The 21,972-nt window shown below is 34.5% G+C and overlaps 1 protein-coding gene across 1 annotated transcript in view; it reads right to left on the reverse strand.

The window, feature by feature from the left end:
• U2SURP (U2 snRNP associated SURP domain containing) overlaps positions 1–21,972 on the reverse strand; it is a 96,857-nt gene that overhangs the window by 26,205 nt on the left and 48,680 nt on the right. The window contains exons 5-16 of the mRNA XM_052645554.1: positions 14,278–14,322; positions 12,825–12,956; positions 10,701–10,799; positions 8,560–8,674; positions 7,848–7,981; positions 5,697–5,764; positions 5,054–5,148; positions 4,935–4,970; positions 4,765–4,847; positions 3,593–3,758; positions 3,215–3,426; positions 2,228–2,271 (exon numbers count right to left, since the gene is read on the reverse strand). Coding sequence (XP_052501514.1) covers positions 2,228–2,271; positions 3,215–3,426; positions 3,593–3,758; positions 4,765–4,847; positions 4,935–4,970; positions 5,054–5,148; positions 5,697–5,764; positions 7,848–7,981; positions 8,560–8,674; positions 10,701–10,799; positions 12,825–12,956; positions 14,278–14,322 — 1,229 coding nt within the window. The remainder of the gene's footprint in view (positions 1–2,227; positions 2,272–3,214; positions 3,427–3,592; positions 3,759–4,764; positions 4,848–4,934; positions 4,971–5,053; positions 5,149–5,696; positions 5,765–7,847; positions 7,982–8,559; positions 8,675–10,700; positions 10,800–12,824; positions 12,957–14,277; positions 14,323–21,972) is intronic.

A 21,972-nucleotide genomic window follows, 5' to 3' on the forward strand; every position in this document is an offset into this window, starting at 1 on the left:
GTTGACTGAGTTTATAGAAAGTCTTTATTTTAAAAATCTGATACTTTATGAGACTCCAAACACAATTTCAGATATTGACTACAATTCCAGGCAAAAATAATTCAGTTTATTACAGCTACTTCTGATTTCTCATTTTATTAGTTGCCACCATATAAAGTTGGCAAAAAACAATTGGGAAAAGCAAAAGGATATTGGCTCTTGGTACAAGGCACACACTAAATTACACCTTTAGCATTCCCAGCTCAAATTAAAGTTCATATAACTGCCAGAATATAAATTAAATATACAGTTATAGAATAAGACATTTTTTGCTCTGTAAAGCCCTGCTTCAGAGTACATGAACAATAAAATAATTTATCTCATAGTAATTATAATTATTTTCTCAGGCAAACCTACTTAAGTGGACATTAAAATCTCTGTGTAATGAAAAAAAACGAATTTTTTTGACCTCTTAAAAGAGGTCAAAAAAATCACATGGAGGCTTAATAAGTGTTTAACAAAGGGGGAACTACATATTAAAACTATTAATTCAACCTCATATTGTTAAAACCCCAAAAGCATCACTTAATTTTAAATCTAAAATTTATTTCTTTCACAAATGCTACTAACTGCTCTGCAAATATGCAGTTCTTGATATCCAAATGAGAATGTATTCTCAGCATCCATACGGCTAATGAGTGTTTTAAAGGAATGGAGGTAATGCAATGTAAAGTACTGATTCAGTCCCAAAGCTCCCACTGGTATGCATCAAATTAAACTGAAGGGAAATTTTGCGTATCATAATATATAAAACTAATGACTAGGTGGGCAAATACTACACATCCAGAAACTTCTATGAATTGTCAAAAGCAACTTGCATATTAAAGATAGATGAAAAATGGTTTAGCAAGTTTAAAACAAAGGATTCATTGTAATGGTGAGTCAAAACTTTACAGCAAAATGTATACTCAAAATCTTATTTAGAAATAAGCTGAGCCACATGTAAAACTAATACTGGATATATACTTTTTGAGTGCTGCAAATACACTTCCCTGTGAGTTCTTTACCAGTGGGGGGAAAAACCCACTATAGTTTTAAACAGGCTTGTAACTGATAAATCTATTCTTAGAAAATATAAAGTTTAAAAGAAGTTCTAAAATGCTTCATGATTATTTAAAATCAAAATCTGACAATTAGTTGTTGCTAACTTAAATTCAAGATTCGTAAAGAATTGTAATCACTTATCCTTAAGGATTATGTGCTTATTTTAAAAAGGGTGACTTTTCTATCAGAATGAAACAGTGTAGTACAAAAAGATGATATAAGTGCATTAATTTATTTTAAAATGGTAATTATCTTATTCTGGGCAACAACAACAAAAAAAACAAAAATTGTCTCTCAGTTATAATAAAACCACATTTACTAGAGTCGATCGTACCAATGTCTGGTCAAAAACTGTATACTTTCCCAATCCATCCCATGATGTTTTCCTGGTCCCCCGCTGCCGCAGACAGTTCAGCTGGTGTTGCTCACCAAGGCCAATGTCAAAGAGAATTTGGTATTCTTTTGTGTTCATTTATTATTCAACCAGTGTTGTGTTCCTGTGTTTGGGAAAAGGCTTAGCTTGACTGAGCAAGAGCATACCTAGAGCATGAATTCTTCTGCTTTAACATTATGTTGAAAAAGAAAAAAAGGAAGAAAGGAAAATAAAAGAATTCCAAAAACTTTTGTTATTAAAAAAAAATTCTAGTTATATCCAGTGTTCATAAAAACAACAGAAATTCCTTCTTAAAATCATTTAGGAAAAAAATAAAGCTACGCTTTCAGTAAAGAAAACTCAAACTAAAGTTGTACATTAAATACAGACAATTCAGAACCAAGAAAAAATAACAGATCGGGTCAAAATGTAACATTACCTAAAATTTAAGATATATTTAAAACACCTATTTTCCCATCACAGTAGTCTAGTATTATTAGACCAGCAACTCCAGATTAAATCTATTAAACACATTCTATCTGCTAAAGCTATAAAATTTCCTACATTGCTAACAATAAAAACAAAAGATAATTACATAAAATTGCAAAGTGTACTAAAGTTGATTAAGCTTCATATATCCCCCCAAAAAGTACTGGGAAGGAACCATTGCTCAGTCAAGATACTACCTTTTCCTCAACACTATTTTTTTTTTAAATTCAGAAGGGGATATTGTCTATATTTAGATCAGTAATAATAAAGAAAAACATGTACCTTTCTGTTGGGATAACCACTTTGACTATGGCTTGCGACAGAGTCTGTATATGAAGTCACATCAGATAATAAACATAGAATATGTGAGTATTGTTAACAAGTAACAAGCAAAAATATACATATGCATTGAAAATACTACACAACTAATCACAAGTTTTGCAGGCAATCACTGCATCTGAAGTAATTATACACTAAGCAATTACATAAATGCAAATGGATGTGTTCAGTGAACAATAAACGTTCACCAAATGCAAAGAATCAGAACATTCCTGCCAGAATGCACATCAATGCACTGAAATAGGTACTACACTGAGAATTATCAGATAAAGATTTTAATTTGTGAAATAATTAACTGTTTGCCTCTAACCATACAGTTTGCTACTTTGTTCCCAAGCCTTTAAAACCAGCCCTGTCATTTTTAAGTGTAATCAACATAATAGAACCAACAAATTCTTATAATTTGAAATTAAGTTGGTTTTATGTTCAATAAAAAGAAAATACTCACCCTTTGCTTTTAAGAGAGTAAACTTTTAAAACCACATATGCTCTCAAATATTCTAATACCTCAGATCTTGAGAAGTTATTAGCTAGTTGCCATCCAAACAAGTTAACTATTTAACTCCTACAGTCTTTCTAATCAAAAAGGCACTTAACCAATACAAAGTATCACTTTCTCAAAATAAATTTAGATACTACACTTAAGCAAACCTGGATACAACAGAGGACAAAGAAAACAAAACAAAACAAAAAAAACTTAATAAGAGGTAAAAAAAGGAATGGTGGCCACAAATAAAAATATGATCTATTATCCCAGTATAGGGTTTCCATGGGCTAAGGCAGGGAACACATCTAAGTTATTTCTTTTTCTTTAACAGTTGCCAAACAGAATTACACACACATTTTTCTATAAAATTGTTGAAAAGAAATACTACCACAGATTTAGTATTTACAAATTAGATGCGGCCCTATGTACATTTTTAAAATTACCTTCTCAAAATCCTCCTTGTTTTTAGGTGGTGGTAACATGGGAGCATTGGGGTTTTTTAATCGCTCTCTAGGCTGCGCATTAAAAGGCAGTCCTGATGGAGGTGGGGGAAGCGTATGTTCCATCATGGAAGGCGGAATGTATATTGGATGTGGAGGAATAGGCACAGCTTTACCCCAACCTAACTTCATTTCAAAAGACATAATCATCTTTCCTAAAAGAAAGAAAAGAAAAGTCACATTGGTAACTCTCAAAAAATCTCTAGTGATATGAATTAATTTCCACGTTTAACCTTCATACTTCTGGTTCATTTTTCCCCTAGAGTTTTGATACTTTTCAAATCCAAAACAATGTCTAAATTCGATGATGGACTTCCTTACCATTTAAATTTTTTAAAGCTCTTTCAGCATCTCTTCTGTTCATAAAGGCCACAAAGCCACAATTTCTCTCTCTTGCCCTTTCTTCATCAGTTCTAGGCCACATAATTTTCACACTGGCTAATGGTCCAAATCTTCCAAATTCTTGGCACAACATTTCTTCATTCATCTATTAAAAGGCGTAAGATATTTTTAGTATGCAAAGAGAAAATAATTCTATACAATGGAAAGCAAAGTAATTTTGCAAGATAAGAAGAGACCTATCAATGCTATAATTTTCCATCCAAGTACTAGGACCTCTGCAAGGGAAAAATTCTGCCTTCACTGGCATTCACAAATCTTTTCATACCAGAAACACTGTTTTATGTAAGTGGCCAGGTAAAGACACTGGGAGGCTGGAGAAATCAAAAACACACCTTTACCTTCACTCTTCCTCCTTTTGAGAGTCTGCATCTAAAATAAGCTACAGCAATGATTTGTTTTACAACAATGATTTGTTCAGCATTTACGAACATTTTTCAGGCAGCAATGATAATTATACTTAAACCAAGGAGGAAATATTTGTTGACAATGAAAGAAATAAAAGACCTGGTTACTTTTTTCTTTTCCAGCACCCAGCTACCAGTGTAATCAAGCAAAGATAAAACGGAAAATGGTAAATATGCCATGAGGTCCAAAACATGTATTATTTTTTACGATATTATGCACAACAACCACTACTACATTCAGTTAAGAACATAGCAGGGGAAAGAATTAAAATATAAAAGGCAGCAGAAATACTATTTTGCTATTATGAAGACAAAAAATTAAAAAAGGAAATCCATAAGGAAGCAGGCTATATATCAAAAGGAGAGAGTCTAAAAAGAATACTGTCCCCCACTGGTCATATCCTGATTTGATAAATAAAATCAGCACTTAGGAAAACATTTCAAAATCAGAGTACAGTCCAGCTATAAAAAAAGGAGACAAGTCCTCAAGAACTATAACAAGAAAATTTGACCCACATCAGTAAGGCTCAATCTCACAACATAATTTTAGTTCCTACCTAGTTCTACCAAATCTGCTTATTTCACATGCTTGACTTCATCTTTTTTTTAATATTGATTGACAAAGCAGTTTTCCAACACAAGCATACAATATATGAGCCAATATTAATCTTACTTTTCTAGTATTACCTGTGGATTAATGTTTCCAAGGTATAAATTAGTAGTGCTTGGATCGCCTACATCATGTGAGCCAGGTGCATAATCATCAAGAACTATGACAAAGAGAAAAAAAATTATAACCTGCAAACTACAAAGTTTGGACAATTTCTACAAATTAAAAAAGCAAAAAACTATATTACCACCAGATGATCGATTTCTTCTTGAAGGCGCGTCCACTTTAAAAGAAGAAAAAGAAAACAATTCTTAGTTTTTAGAATAGTTCATCACAAATATAAGCATTAAAATAAATGTCACTTACTAGAACGACGCTGACCATCAGAATCTGACTGTGGAGGTTCAAACCGACTTAACCTGCCTTTTGTTTTATGTCTCTCATCACGCTCTTCTTGAATTCTGTTGAAAATATATATAATCACTACTAATGAGCCAAAATTTGGTTGTTCACATTTGATAACAGAACTTATCCAGATGTCACCTTCAAATAACTTCAAAATACTTGTGTGACACACTGACAACCAAGACTGGAAGTGTCCCTCAGCTATAAATCATGAGCAAATTTCTGACATATTTTATAAGCAAAAGAATACAAAGCCTACCTTTAAGATGAAAAGGAAATTCAACATGAAAAACACTTAAGTTTGTTCTTTCTTGGCTAAGATAGATCACTCTTCACCCCTATCTCACTGACTATACTGTTTCCACTGCAAACAGGACTCCGGACATTAGTTAAATTCAACTTAATTGAATCCATATAATGTAAGCAATCTAGATGCTGCACAAAATGCTAATTTACTGTCAAGTATACCCCACAAAATATCTGAAACAGCTTTATGTAAGCCAGCTAGTAAAAACAAACTAGTAGACTACATTCTTCATACCTCCATCTATAAGAATCAGCTCAAAATACCTATGAGAGCTATTCTCAACACTATAAAACTTACTGTTTCAATTCTTCTTTGAAGAGTTCCAAATTGCTTTTTTTCTTTTCTTTCTCCCCTTTCTTCAGTGGCTATGAAGGATATGATAAGTTATACTTCAAACAAAACAAGGTTAAACAAAACTAATGGTTCGACAATCAGATCACTCTAAATATACTTTTATTTTTGTGCCAATTATGATCTCATTATTTAAATTAAAAAGAAAGAATGCTTCTGTTACCACTGAACTGTCTGTCCTTCCTGTTCTCTAAAACTAAGAATTTAACAATTAAATTATTAAAACAACAAGCAGAAGTCTTAAGGTAAAGGAAACACCAACTTTATCCTCCCCTTAAATAAAGTCTACGATTGTTAGGCCAGAATACTGAGGAGCACTGGAGGAAAAATTAATAAACATAAAGTAACTGAACTGTCATGTAAATAACTGCCATGAACAACTACCAGAAATATGCACTCTTCAAAACAATCACCTTGGAGGAAATGAACTACTGAAACAAACAGCAACACTGCTTGAATTTCTCTCTTAAAACTGCTTCCAAAAATACTTTGGGGATCCTCATTTTAAAAGATCCTTTCTTTAAAACCCTTATTATTTTGGGATCCTTAATTCAATGAGGAAGAATAACAAAAGGAGGTAGGTAAACTGAATATCCAAACACAAAAAAGAATGAAATTGGACCTCTACCTCATTCCATATACAAAAATTAACTCAAATGGTTCACAGACCTCAATATAAGAACCAAAACTATAAAACTCTTAGGAAAACATAGTGAATCATCATGAGCCTGAACTAGGCAACAGTTTCTTAGATATGACACCAAGAGAAACAAAAGAAAACAACTGATATATTGAACATCATCAAAATTATAAACTTTTGTTCTTCAAAGGACACAATCAAAAAAGGACAAAGAAAACCCAAAGGAAGAAAACAACATAGCTGGTAAGAGAGCTGATTACAAAAGCTGTAAAAATCTCTTAGAACTCAACAATAAAAAGACAATTCAGTTAAAAATGTGCCAAGGATCTGAAAAGACATTTCTCTAAAGACTACAAATGGATAAGAAATATAAAGATACTCAACATCACTAGACAAGTGCAAATCAAACTGTAATTAGGTACAACTTCACATCGACTAAAATGACTAAAATAAATCTTAGCAAGTGGTGATACAATTTCACTAGGAATATATATTAAGAGAAAAAACATATATGTCCACAGAAGACTATACATGAATGCTTTCAGAAGTATACTCATAACAGCCAAAAAGTGGAAACAACCCAAATGTCCATTGAGATGGATAAACAATACATAGCATTATCCATAAAATGGAATACGATTCAACCATAAAGAGAAATAATGTACTGATTGATGGTGGTTGCCAAAGGCTGGGGATGACTAAAAAGTATAAAGTTTCCTTCAGGGATAATAAAAATGTTTTGAAATTAGAGATTAGTGATTGTTGTACAACTGTCAATATACTTTAAAAAACACTTTATACTTCTAAAGGGTCAATTTTATGATATGTGAATTAAATACAACTGTTTTTTAATTGCTTTCAGAGTCAGATAGGAAAAACCAGTTTTACTATTCAGTATAACCACATTTTCTCATCAAATCTGGCTCCAAATGATAAGACCCACATCTACCTACCATCTTCCAAGAAAAATTTCACTCTCAAAAAGTAAGATTTTCTAACACTAAGAATATATAAAGGAAAATGTCACTAGTTCTGATAGTAATTATCAGATTACTTGGAACATTACCAAACATGTTCCAAGCAACAGACACATTGTTGGAGTACAGTCTTCCAAATAATTGTCATCACGCATGCTGATATATTTAAATACCCAATTCAGGATTGCTTAAAAAGACAATCCCAGTATTTCACATTTATACCTAAAATATAGTTAACTTTTAACTTGCAATATACTATGAGTAACAGCAAAGGTTAACTGCTTAATGAGCACAGAGTGTCATCTGTGTGTCCCAATTTGTTATCTCTCATATAGGAAGATTAAGCATCAAAACTCAGTATCTATTCCCAAAAGAATTAAAAACAAGAAACCAAAGTCCTGCTTACAGTGGAAGTACAGAAAATATTATTGGCAGTGTCATCCCTGAACCTAAATGGTCACTTACTTAAGTATGACTTACAGGTTTTTTGGTTTCTATCACAAGAAGAGATGGTGGTCTTTCGTTGGATGACTGATTTGGGGGATTTTTTTGATCCGCAAATCTTGAAGATGGCTTATAGATTTTACCTCTTTTTTCATCTGTTTCATGTTCTTCTGAAATTTAAAATACTAAGTTTCAAAACTAATTTCACATTACATGAATTTACTTCACCCACTATTTTTATTGAAAATAAACAAAAATTAGTAAATGCTTTTTAGTACTAGACAGATGACCTGTGACTAAATATGATAATTCAAATACTATTACCTTATTCTCAAAAATACTAGTTTAATCATTTTATAGTAAAACTACAAAATCCGTAAAATGGTACAGCTACTTTGAAAACACTACAGTAGTTTCTCAAAAGGTTAAACAAATAGTTACCATATGCCCAGAAATTCCACTCCTAGGACTATAAAGTAGAACTATAAAATACATTTTTTCGTATGTTTACCAAGTTTTCTGCCCTCTTGAAACTTGAAAGGTATTTTATATTTTAAAAACTTCTCTGGCTCCAGTTTCTCATTAATCCTTATTTGGCCATTTATTTTACTAATAAGTAGCACCACTAGAGGGTGCTGATAGAAAGGAAAAAGAAACTGAAAAGCAACCAAACTTTTTTCATCATTACCTACAGTCATTCAACCAAGACTTTTTAGGTTTGCTCAAGGACTGTAACATTCACACTAACCTTTTGCTGCATTAACAACACCTCCACGCACAAACGTTTTCACTTTATTACCATCACTTCCTTCAAAAGCAGCAAGAAATTCCTCATAAATCTCAGCAGCTGCCTTTTCATCCTCCTAAATACACATGAAAATATTAATATCACTTGATATAAAAATTATTGTACACAGGGTGAAACTCATCAAGGAGTAATGTAAACAGAATCTCTTCCTCCAATGGGGAAAGCAGTTATTAAGCACTCCTCTTAGGCAATAATACCTAACCCTTAGTAGATACTAATTAACATTGAAATTAAGAAGGACTTTGCTCCTCTACCAATAATCTGTGGAACAGAAAAAAAGGATCCACTAAATAAATTTGTTTAGAGACAACTCAAGGGTGCAACTATATGACAACTGACTACACAGACTATATTACTCTATTAATGTTTATGACAATTATAAGGCACAACAATTTAATTCAGTGAATATAAACATTTCCTTCACAAATCACCAAAGACATAAAATAATTAGAAGTCTGAAGAAGCTTCAAACAGTTTGCATTAAATATCTCCAGACAGTCTGCATTAAAGAAAAAACCTTCAGTAGAACCCTCACAATTTAACTATTCTAAATGTCCCTAAAACATGTATGACTTGAAGGTCAAATAGAGCAGAACAGAAAATACAGAAATAAATCCAACAGTATGTAAAAATTTTGCGTTGTTATTTAGTCGCTAAGTCATGTCCAACTTCTGTGACCACATAGACTGTAGCCCACCAGAGCCCTCCTCTGTCCATGCAATTTCCCAGGGTAAGAATACTAGAGTGGGTTGCCATTTCCTTCTCTAGGGGCTCTTCCCGACCCAGGGACTGAACCCGCGTCTCAGGCATTGCAGACGGATTCTTTACCACCGAGGAACCAGGGAAGCCCATGTGGAAATTGAGTATTCAACATTTGATAGCTATTTAAAAGAAATAATAAAAATGAACCAATTCTTCACATCATACACTAGGAGAAATTGCAAATGAATAAGATTTAATTTTTAAAAATGTAGGTATGAGGGGAAAAAAATGAGGAAATTCCTTTATAAGCTTGGAATAAAAAAACAAAACAGAAAAACCAGAAATCAGAAGACTGATGGTAAATCTGCCCATGACTTGTTTCTGCATGGAAAAAAACGCCAGAAGCAAAATAAAAACGGAATCCACAACCTGAGGAAAAAGCACTGTACCGCGCGTCACACCCAAGTGGTACAATATACTTAAAACAAGAATTTCTAAATACAGATATCCCTCTAAGAGAAATACTGGTTTAGATATAAGCAGACAGTTCACAAAAATAAACACAAGAAAAGTTGTCCAACCTTACTTATAAGAGAAATGCAAATTTAAAACTACCTTGAGATTCCATTTTTTGCTTACCAGATTGGCAAAACTCCTTCAAAAATATCCTGTTGGCAAAGCTATGGGGAAACAACCTCTCAAACATTGATTATAGGCATGCAAAATGGACTTGCCCATAGAGAGCAATTTAACACCATCTAGCATAACTATAATTATACATTTAGCATTCAATGCAGTAATCTCACTTACAGGAATATATCCTAAAAGTATACTAGGAGTAAACCCAAATACAAAACACTATCCCTGACTCCATTACTGGAAACAAAAGACCAAAACATTAATTCCCTCAATAGGAATTGCAGCGAATGTAGGATTTTAGTACATTAACTATCACATATCTATATAGCTTCAATAAAGAACAAGCAACGCTTCAATATACTTGCTGTAATCTCTGAGATACAATGTTAAGAGAAAAAAGCAAAGTGAAGGAATGGGTATTATATAAAGTAAAACATTGTTCATCTAAAAAAAAAAAAGCAGGCACAACATACATTTATACACACTGGCTTACAGGAGAAGAACAGACCAGAAAATAATCAAAACTGTCACACAGAAGTGAGGAAATGATGGAGGGGAAAGGCATAAAGCTGGACCTTCACTGAATACCTCTGTGTTATAGACTTCACTTGAGGTAGGAGCTGAGAATACCCTTGAAATCAAGAATCTTTGAGAAACATTTCTCTACTGTCCATACACTTAAAGCCTCCTTAGGTACATTTAACTGACAGAGATAACTAAAACTACATTCTAAGCATTACCTTCTTCTTTAATTCTTCTTGCTCCTTCTTACTCAAAGTTCGCTTAGCTGTACTCATTTTTCCAATACTGAAAGCTTTAAGTTTGTTTTCTAGAAGAGGCTGTGAAAAGGTAAAAAGCATACACCTTTACATACACATTCTCAATGTTACCTATAACTCTTCTAACTCAATGTTATCTATAACCTTGAGGTTATTAACAAGTTAATTGAGTTAATAACATACAAAAGTCATTTTTAAATAAAAATAAAACACAAAGAGACACTAAGGCTTATAACACATTCAACCTACTTGTTGGCAAGAATAAAAGCATTTGAGGAGGGAAAGTATAGATGTTTCTGGAAAAAAGAAGCAGTGATAAAAAACAGACATTCAAATAGGGAGGAAGAGCATATATTTCCATGATTGAATAGCAGGAATCATCACCATCCAGAACTCCCAATTCAGGTGCAAAAATCACATCGTTTCCTTTTATAATTCAGCAAATTACTCTAGTCTTCATCAACAAAACTGATATTTATGAACACAATTTCATTTTCATTGCTGGGAAAATACCACATACTATGTTCTAGGTTTCAGGCAAGTATACAGTTACCAATTAATTTTGAATGAGAAACAGTATTTTAATGAAGTCTTCATTTATGTTAAATTAGAAGCAATTTCCTTCTGAAATATGGTGTGAATAAACTGTAGACTCTTAATTGTTCTGTCATTCATTTGAATGTTAATTTTGATTCAGAAAGTTTTCTTTTGATTCATAAAATTTTAAAAGAGAGGAATGTTTATTAAATACAGCCTAAATATTAACCTGCAATTGAAATCTGAATATTCCTCTCTCACCTACCAAAATGAGACTGACTTATAAGAGTATCAGTCCCCTGGTTATTAAACAGGCTTGCTTTTGGTGAGAGACAGAATGGAAAGGTAATACTGCATTAATACCTTAAAGTTACATTTAAATCCCTCTGAAAAGATAAAAGCAGTTCATAACTCAGAAGTCACTACTGGTTTCATGAACAGATTTCAAAGTGAATTTTTTTCCAAAATAGAAAGGAAAATGTTTGGCCATCATTCAGCACCTTTGGTTTCAACTTCTTTGGTTTAAACAAATGGTAAAATTACACATAAATTCCATGAAAAACAAATTTTTACACAACAAAATTTTTGTCCTCAATTTTATTTATATCTTAGGAGCTAAATTTAGACACCTAAGAGAGAAATGGTTAAGGAAATCATGGAATATTTACTCAAAAAATATAATGATTCATTAAAAAGTCTTATAGAATTTTTCCTAGTTTTTTACAAAAATTAGACCTGAGAGTCTTTTAAAATGTGCTCCTATAAAATAGACCTCAATGAAGTAAATATATATTTATGCTTACAAATACTAAACAAGAAAAATAAAGTGTTATCAATGTCAACACTGGCTGGTAATAACTGTTTTACTGTATTTTCTAAATTTAACCATGACAAGAAAACATTATTTGAAATCTAAAAAAGACTAAAAGAGTACAAGAGTATTTTGCAGATACATGCACAGAGACACTCCTCTGGGTGCCTGGGTGGCCCTGGGCCCTGCACTGACCAGCAGAGTGAATAGCACCTGCTCCTGTTTGCTTCTCAGGATGAGATTACATATAAGCTCCCTGAGAACAAGTGTGTTTGGGGAATTCCCTGGAGGTCCACTGGTTAGGATACTGTGCTTCCACTGCAGGGGGTGGAGGTTTGATCCCTGATCAGGGAACTAAGATCCTGCATGCCACATGACGTAGCCAAAAAGGGAAAAGTATTTTAAACATTTGTGTATTTCCAGTGACTGGCATCTGGCACTTGGTTCAGCAAAGGTTTGGCCTAAGGGGCGAACAATAAACCAATTAGCCTTTTTACATCCAAACACTCGTTGGTTTTTTTAAACAAAATTTTTAAATGAAACATTATCTTACATGTGACTTAAAAAACATTCCCTTAGATAAGTTTATTTACTGTTAACCCAAACCGAATAATGAATGCTATTTTCAAATAATACAAAATGAAACAAATACAAAACCAAGACACTTTAAGTACCAAATTCAATTAAGGACATATCCAAACCATTAATTATCCTTCATAATCTTTATCAATACTTACCCTTGAAAGATTCTGATGAGGAGAATCAGAAACATTTTCACGGGCACTCTCATTCCTATAATTATGTTTTCTTGGGCTCTTAGGTCGAGTCCGACTTGGCATATCACTATCTGAGGGTCCAGATGCATCCATCTTAAAGAAAAGGAAAATAAGTTCTTAAGAATCATACAAGTCGTACTGAACTAGAAACAACCCAAACATTCCAATACTGACAAAATTCATTACATACTATCAAAATATATCACTACTGACCCCTTAATCTCATCCCTTAATACTACCACTGATTTCATCAGAAAAGTTCTTAAATACAGAAAGTTTTCAATAATTTTAATTTGGACTTGAAAGTTCAAATTTTATTATCATTTAACAGACTGTTGTCTTCTTCGAAGAAACAGGTACCTTTCCTTCACTTTAAAGAAAATGTCTGCCAAACACCCAAGTCTGATTAACCAGTCTGTCAATCTGTTGTACCTTCAGGTAAAAACAGCACTCAATGAGAAAAGGACCCAGTTTTATTTCACAACTTAATCCCACAAGCACTTCTCCTTAAGACAAATACCACATTTTGGCAGGTAGAAGTGCCTCCCATTTCATCACTCAGAACCCATACAGAAGGACAATATTTTATATTAATCATTTTTAATATCTAATCAAGAAAGTTCTTAAGTGAAACTAGCTTATTTTTACTGTGCCTAGTGGAGAAGAATATGACAACTACTTGCACATTTTGGTGACACTGCCTTGATTTGTGCCGAGGTGCCAACAGTTTACCCATCAACTGCTTTTATACCATTAGTGCAAATGTCAACACAGTGAAGGCAAATGATGTCTTAGTATTGTTACAGAAGAATTCTGAACTCAGACTGAAAAATTCTCAGTGGCCACACTTTTATAGCATTGAAAACCACACTTCTATAGCACTGCTATAATAACCCATGTAAAGTAATGTTTATTGCGTTATTCAAAATGTCAAAAAGCTTTAAACAAAACATCTAGGCCCACCAACAAAGAAACCAGCTTAATAAATAATAATATACCTCCCGCATGGAAAGTTAAGACGTCATTAGAAAGACTAGATGAGAGTTACAGCTGTTGACATGCAGGGGATTTCCAAAAGGTGTACTGTGCAGTGTGAAAAGAATTGTGTATAAACGTAAAACTTGTTTAAGAGATGTATAAACACACACACATATATATGCACAAAATTTTACAAGCACAATAAAAAAAAAGAAATATATTTCGTTTCTAACATGGTTTAAGGGGCCAACTTATGTGAATAATAGAACAGAAAAAAGAACACAAAATATCTAGCAAAAAAGGTTAAAAGAAAATAGGCACGTACAATGCAATCATATTTATCAGGTAAAATCGTAAGAGATATGTCAAGTAGGGATCTACACAATAAGAAAGTAAATTTTAAGGAAAAAAGACAAAGACTGCCTCTGATACTCACATGGGCATCTGAAGATCCAGATGAATGAACATCTGATGATCTGGTCTGTAAGTATTAAAAATAAAAATCAACCTTTAAATAATGAGAAAAAGTATCATGCTAACAAAATAAGTATTTTTCATGTTATAAAGACTTAATCTTTCCAAATTAATAGCAATTTCTTCTCAACTCATAAAATCAAACAAAGGCAATCTGACTTACAGAAAAAAAAAATTGTGATCCAAAATAAACGGGCCAGTCAAGTTCAGTCTTCAAACAATGGTGCCATTTAGTAAGGCCATCTGTTAAAATTTCATCTTTTAAGTTGATATACAATTTCAGATTACATATAGTGTATAACAAATTTGATTTTTCACTATGCATCTAAGGATGAAAAAGCCAAATTAAAACTAATATGAGATATCTTTCTGAAATTTCTACTTGGAGGCCCAGAATTTAACTGTCACTGAGTCATTTTTATTTTTCAAGGTATTGTGTAGTGAGATTTTACTTTGCATATATTTAAGTATTAAAAGTGAAATCAAGAAACCTGAGATCACATTTATCTCACCTGAATACTAGATTTCAAAAACAAGGCACATTCATTTTTAAGAGAAAACTGAAGATTTGTATGATGCAGAAAAGAGCAAACAAGATTCCTACGGGTCCACACAGTACTTTTTTACACACATATCTTGTAGAAACATATGGCTCTGAACAGCTGATCAGATTTTCACACTGAATCAATTTATTCCTCCACTGTACTGGACTGAGGCACAACCAGCCCAAGACAAGCAAGCACTGAGCCACTTCCCATCTCCATTCTTTCTACCCACCTTTTTTCTGTCCCCAACTTTTATTTTGTCTCTCCTATTTCACTTCCTTCTCCCTGCTAACCTTTCCTAAAAGGCAAGATATATGGGAGGAATTTTTTTTATATTTAAATTTAACCCTGGGAAACATACTTTGAATCACAGTTTGAAATGTGCCTATTTGCAGACACTTAAAAATCCAAGAATAAATAACTCCTCTTAAAAAAGAAAAGTTGAGTCAAGAGACTGAATTGAACAGAAAAAAACATTGTTGCTCTTTGTTACCCTGCTAGGTAACAAAAAATAACACCCTAGTAGTAATAGCAAGAAAAAACATAAAACACCTAGAAACCAACTAAAGAAATCTTACTATTAAGACAAAGTCAACTATACCTAAATTTATTTTTGTATTTAATGCAATTTCATTCCATAGCTCAAAATCCTAAATAGAAGTCTTTGCAAGGGGACAAGGGGGATTGCCAAAAATAATTCTGAAGTTTCCCCAGAAGAAACATGAAAGAGTAGCTACGAAAGTGCTAACCCTTTTTCTTTATGCCACCATATCCAAATCATCATTTTTAGGATTTAAAAATAACAGCATAGCGTAGGACGATGCATCAGCTGATTAACCCAAGATGGCACTGAACAATATTTACTGCAAACCAAACATTCTCCACTGATAAGCAGCTGCAGCTACAGAGCATTCAGAATAAAACTTTAGGCTTGAGAAGAGTTAAAGAGATGCAAAGAGTAGTGAATAAAAAATTTAAAGGAATAACTAACTTCTTGAGCTAATGGTTCAGGTAAACAGCAAATGTAACACTACTTTTGAAGTCACGTCTCTGCCTCTACTTAACCTGGAGCGGTACTATATTATTTGTCTTGGGTCTGGGTTTTACGTCTTTGCTGAAGAACACCAAATTAGTGATGTTTAATGAGCTTCTGCAGTGCACAGCGCAATTCCTCATCCAAGTGAAAACACCCAAAAGCAAGAAACAAAAGGGGAAAATAAGGGAGATTTGAGGCAATAAAGAAGCAGACACAAGAAAAAATTTATCTCAAGACAGAGAAGGCAGATTTGTAATACACATGTGGGGAAGGACAGCAAAAAAAAAATTTTTTTTAATAATTCTGACAGCTGCTGAGGAGAGAGATGAAGCCAACTAAACTTCAAAGTAAAACTTTTTTTCTGACTGCTCCTACTTTTACTTCAATTGAAAAACCCCCACACCTGAGTTCTTCAAATTACCAAACTACCCACAGCAACACTGCTTCAGTATTTCCACTCTGCCTGATCAGTTCTCCTATCCCATTTGTCTCCCTCCTCCTCATACCCTCTAAAGCATCAACTCACATCTCTGAAAGCTGAAGAATCACTCCCAAAGGAAGTACATCAACACTTCTATTGTACCGAAATGAACCCCAATTTCTTATTTTCAACCTTGGTGCTTCTCCTAGGTTCCAATCTGTTCTTAAACAACTTCCAGGACATCTTCACCTGAATATCTCCAAGTTCCTCAAATCCAGTATGTATAAAATCCCTCCCAAACTAGCTTCTCCTGTTGACCGTATTTCTGTCACTGAATGCTAATTCTCAGTCATAATCTGGAAGTAGTAACATTAAGAGCAGATTCTGGAATCAGACTTCCTGTTTTCAGCACTTACCAGCAGCTTTGTAATCCGTTCTTTCATCTATAAAGCTGACTGTGGTGTTGAAGGACAAAGACAGGTGAAGCATTAAGAACAGCACTGGGCCCATAAAAGTGCTCAATGAGTGTTAGCCAGCAGGATTATTATAACAGGGTCGTCCTCAACTCTTTCCTCATCCCCCATAATCAACTGAGTCACATTCTGTTTATCCCACCTCTACTAAAACTCTTCTCCGGGCCCCTTTTTTCTAAAAATACTACTATGGTTCAGATCTTCCCTATATGCAACATTTACTGGCAACCACTTACTGGTACTGTGTCATGCATTAGAGATATAAAGTAAAATAAGACATAGCTCTTGCCCTTAGGAGCTAATAAAAGAGACAAGTAAAACAGTGTGGCTACACTGCATGAGCACAGAGGACAAACAAATCTCAGTGGGATGGAGACAATGTCAGCAAAGCTTCCCAGAGAGTATCTGAGATGAGATTTTTGGAGCAATCTTTATCAACAGCACTGCAAAAATCTTTAAACTACTCTCCTCACTCCCAGATTCTTCTTAAATTGTCTCCAGTATAGTTTTCCTAAAGGTTTTTCTTGTCTTGAATTTTCTGTTACTCTCTTATTTCACAGGTTTCAAAGCCTCCACAATTTAGCTCAAACGAACCTTTCCATCTCAGAAACTTTTATTTCCTATTCCAGAGCCTTATAAATTGGCTAAAACGGACCATTTAGCAATCCATTTCCAACTGATTTTTATTTTCTTTACTTCACCCATCTTTTTTGATACCTGTGTCTACCCTTCAAAACTTTGCTCCTTGTTCTAAAGACTCAATCAAATGCCTCCATTCCTGAAGCCTCCCTCAACCCCACCCTCCATTCAGCTGTCATTTCTTTATCTAAACTTTTAGATGCTTCAGATAGCTCTGCCTTGAACTATTATACATTGACTCTCTTCTTCCACTAGACAGCATGCTCCCCAAAACTGAACTGTCATCTTATTCAACGTTTTATTCCTCAGAGTTAAACACAAGATCTGGCAAGTGACACAGTCTCAATACACTTGCTGATTCAGCTGGTTGGAACAAGTACCTACCCAACAAAATTACATTCCATACTATCAATATATACTAAGCTGCCCACTCACCAACAAGGAGCAACTACCTAGCTGAATACCACTCTCCAAGACAAACCAAAGTCCACCTCTCAAAAAAACTTCATAAACTCACTGAGACAAGCACTATTTAATAATGTTAAATAACAAGGCTGAAACTATCCTTAAAATTACATCCAAAATACATGAAACATTTTAAGTACATTTTGAATGATCTGCATTTAATCTAAAATGAGGAAAAATCTAGTGAAAAAACACTGACTGCTCAAGGAACAGTACCAAACAGCCTCAAGTGCTATTGGCAAATGCATCTTCCTTAAAAAAAAAAAAAAAAGTCCGCAAAATACCCACCAAGTGGCTGATATGCAATAAGCTGTTAAAGCGACTTAGTATAAGAGGCAAATTATTCGCAATATTACTATTTTTGAGTTTAATATCCTATAGGAACTTTTTTGCTTCTTTCTCCAAAAATGATGCTCTTTGTGTAAAAGGAACAGAGAGGCAGAAGTCATCAACTTGCATGGCAAATGAATGTTTTTGTTGACTGGTTTTCCGGGAAAAACAAAGCTTCAGGAATAAAAAAATCAATTCAATCCAATAAGACACACATTTTCAAAACACGTATCAGTAGTCATATTCAAGAACCAATGCTACAAATACTCAACTTTCTAAAAGGCACCAATCAAGAAAACAAAAGCTCCTAATTTCTCTCTCCACCTCAAAACAGCCTTCCACATAGAAAACTGATCTCCTTATAAGGTGCTTATCTTACAGTTTCAATCATATCATAATGAAGACTCAGTTTAAAATTGGCAAACAACAGAGGCTAATTTCTCAAGGTCTGTGTAAATCTTTGAAGTTTTTGGTCATACTTACTTCTTACATATCTTTAGGTACCACCAAAAAAGGTACACAGGCAATAATACATACCTAAGGATCACAAGCTATGAATGGATCCTCATCATACATTATTTCACACAAGTGAAATATTTTCACTAATCAGCAGTCACTCAAAAATACTGATAGTTCCCACACCGATTTAGAACTGAGCATCCAAGGAAGCCAACAGCATTTTATACTTTGCCCATTTACCTCTCTAACCCAAGTTTTTACAATATGGGAAAAAAATAATGCACTGTCAGAGTCAAGTAACAGGGCACACAATTCCACTATACTTGCAGTATTACCAGCACAGCAGATGCAGAGGGAACAAGGATACCACATTCTCTTCATATCCTCATTGTGCTGAGCAAACAACTCTTAAAATCAAAATTTTTATGAACTAATTTTTATAAACTAAATTCTAAGGAAATACGCTTAATATTTTTCTAAGCAAACAATTATAGACACTTTGCCTCTCCTCCCAAAATCAAAGCTACAACATGGCACCAAGACCTCTCTCCCCTAAAACATTAGTCTGGTGATACAGGAATAAAGGCACAGGAAATTCTTAGCTAATTCCTAAAACCTCTGCCAGGCTTTAAAATGTAAGTACAGCAAAATTCCACAGAAAACAAAAGACATGGGGTTTCTTCATTAGGATACCTACACACAAAGGTTAAATCATTTGACTATACACCCTCCATGTAATTTTTAAAGCTAAAAAAAACTGCGCTGCTGCCACTCAGTTGCTCAGTCGCGTCCAACTGTGCGACCTTATGGACGCAGGCTCCTCCGTCCATGGGATTCTCCAGGCAAGAATACTGGACTGGACTGCCATTTCCTCCTCCAGGGGATCTTTTCAACCCAGGGATCAAACCTGCATCTCTTGTGTCTCCTGCATTGGCAGGAGGATTCTTTACCATCAGCATCACCTGGGAAGTCCAAAAGAAACTGTAGAGAGTATCTAATTTAATCTCTTTATTTTGTATTTAAGACAGGTCAAATAATCTTGCCATTGTCAATAGCAAAAATCCTGTCATACATTATATTTTTAAAATTTATTTTACTGAGGTATAACTGACATATGACACTGCATTAGTTTCAGGTATCCAGTATGATTCATTATTTGTATGTTGTTGTTTAGTTGCTATAAATCATGTCCGACTCTTTTTGACCTCCTCTGTCCATGAGATTTTCCAGGCAAGAATACTGGAGTGGGTTGCCATTTCCTCCTCCAGGGGATCTTCCTAACCCAGGGATTGAACCCAAGTCTCCTGCATTGGCAGGTGGATTCTTTACCACTGAGCCACCAAGGAAGCCCCAGTATTTGTATACACTGCAAAAAGATCACCACACTATTAAGTCTAGTTAACAGCCAGTATCAAACACAGTTAAAAGAGTTTTTTATTTTCTTCCTGTGATAAGAACTTTTAAGATCTACTCTCTCAGCAGCTTTTAACTATGCAATACTTAAAACTGTTAACTATGGGCTTCCCCGATGGTTCGGTGGTAAGAATCTGCCTGCCAATACAGGCAAAAGATCAGGGTTCATTCAATCCCCGGGTGGGGAAGATCCCCTGGAGGAGGGCATGGCATGCTGTATTCTTGCCTGGAGAATCCCAGAGACAGAGGAGCCTGGTGGGCTAGTCTATGGAGTCTCAAAACAGTGAGACAGAACTGAGAGCACGCACACATTGTTAACTACAGTCGCCATGCTATACACTACATCCTCTTGTATATTTTCAAATTAGCATTTTTCTCAGAGTCTAGAAATATGATTGACAAGCCCATATCAACAGGAATTTATGACAAAAGAATGAACATGAAACTGAAAAATCTGTTCACTCATCTGTATGGTAGAATAGGTCACTCATCTGCACTCCCCAGATGTAGGGAAATCAAACCAGAGATCAAAGACTAGAAATCCCAAATGCTGCAGTATTAAACCAAAATGATCTTATACTCTCTCCAATAAATTCTGGACTTGGGGTTAGAAATAAAAAGCAGCAATCTGAGCAGTCATGATAACTGATGACAGATTCTAAATCTCAGGTTTAGAATTTATCCTGACATTTTGAAAAGTACTTTTTGTTTCCTCTAAGAACAAAAGAGGAAAGGAACTAAGGTTTTTAATGTATGTTATAGACATTCACTTATTTAATTCTTACATCGATCCTGTAGAAATGAGATTACATACATATTACAAACAAGGAAATTTAAGGCTGAAAAAGTTAAGCAATTTGCCTTGATAGTGCAAACGATTTATTATCAAGTCAGGATTTGAATCCAATTATCTTGTTAGCAGTCTGCCCTGGTGGCTCAGAGGTTAAAGCCTCTGCCTGCAGTGCGCGAGACCTGGGTTCGATCCCTGCATCCAGAAGATCCCCTGGAGAAGGAAATGGCAATGCACTTCAGTATTCTTGCCTGGAGAATCCCATGGACGGAGGAGCCTGGTGGGCTAGTCCACAGGGTCTCAAAGAGTCGGACACGACTGAGCGACTTGACTTTTATCTTGTTAGCAAAATTCATAATCTCTCTACAAAACATGCACCCTCCATATTAATGGAGCAAATAACGTCAAGTCCTGAGATATTTTAATGACGTCAGTAGAAAATCTCTTAACAGCATCAACTGATGATAATCTAAAGCAATACAGAGGACGTCCCTGACAGTCCAGTGATTAAGACTTCACTTCCAATAATGCAGGGGGTGAGGGTTCCATCCCTGGTCAGGGAGTTAAGATCCCACATGCCTCGCGGTCAAAAAACCAAAATATAAAACAAAAACAACATTGTAAACAATTCAGTAAAGACTTTTAACATGGTCCACATTAAAAAACAACAAAACTTTTAAAAGCAATATAAACTGAAAAGGTTTATTACTGGAAGATCTAACAATTTACTTACAGGGAATAGCCACACACAACCATGAGAAGTACTATTAGAAAAGGAAGCCTGAACATACACATTAAAACGTTTTCAATATATCCAAAGTCTCAAATAAAAGATACTTAAAATATTACTTTGAAAATAAACAAAAATAATGAAGCTTATGCCATGAATTTTATGGATGTAGTAGCTTTCCTGCCCAGGTGGCGGTGGTAAAGAACCCACCTGCAATGTAGGAGACACAAGGGAGGCGGGTTCGATTCCTGGGTCGGTAGATCCCCTAGAGGAGAAAATGGCAACCCACTCCAGTATTATTCCCTGGAGAATCCCACGGACAGAGGAGCCTAGCGGGCTACAGTCCATAGGATCGC

The sequence above is a fragment of the Budorcas taxicolor genome, chromosome 1, assembly GCF_023091745.1.
Source record: "Budorcas taxicolor isolate Tak-1 chromosome 1, Takin1.1, whole genome shotgun sequence".
In the NCBI taxonomy this organism is placed as follows: Eukaryota; Metazoa; Chordata; class Mammalia; order Artiodactyla; family Bovidae; genus Budorcas; species Budorcas taxicolor.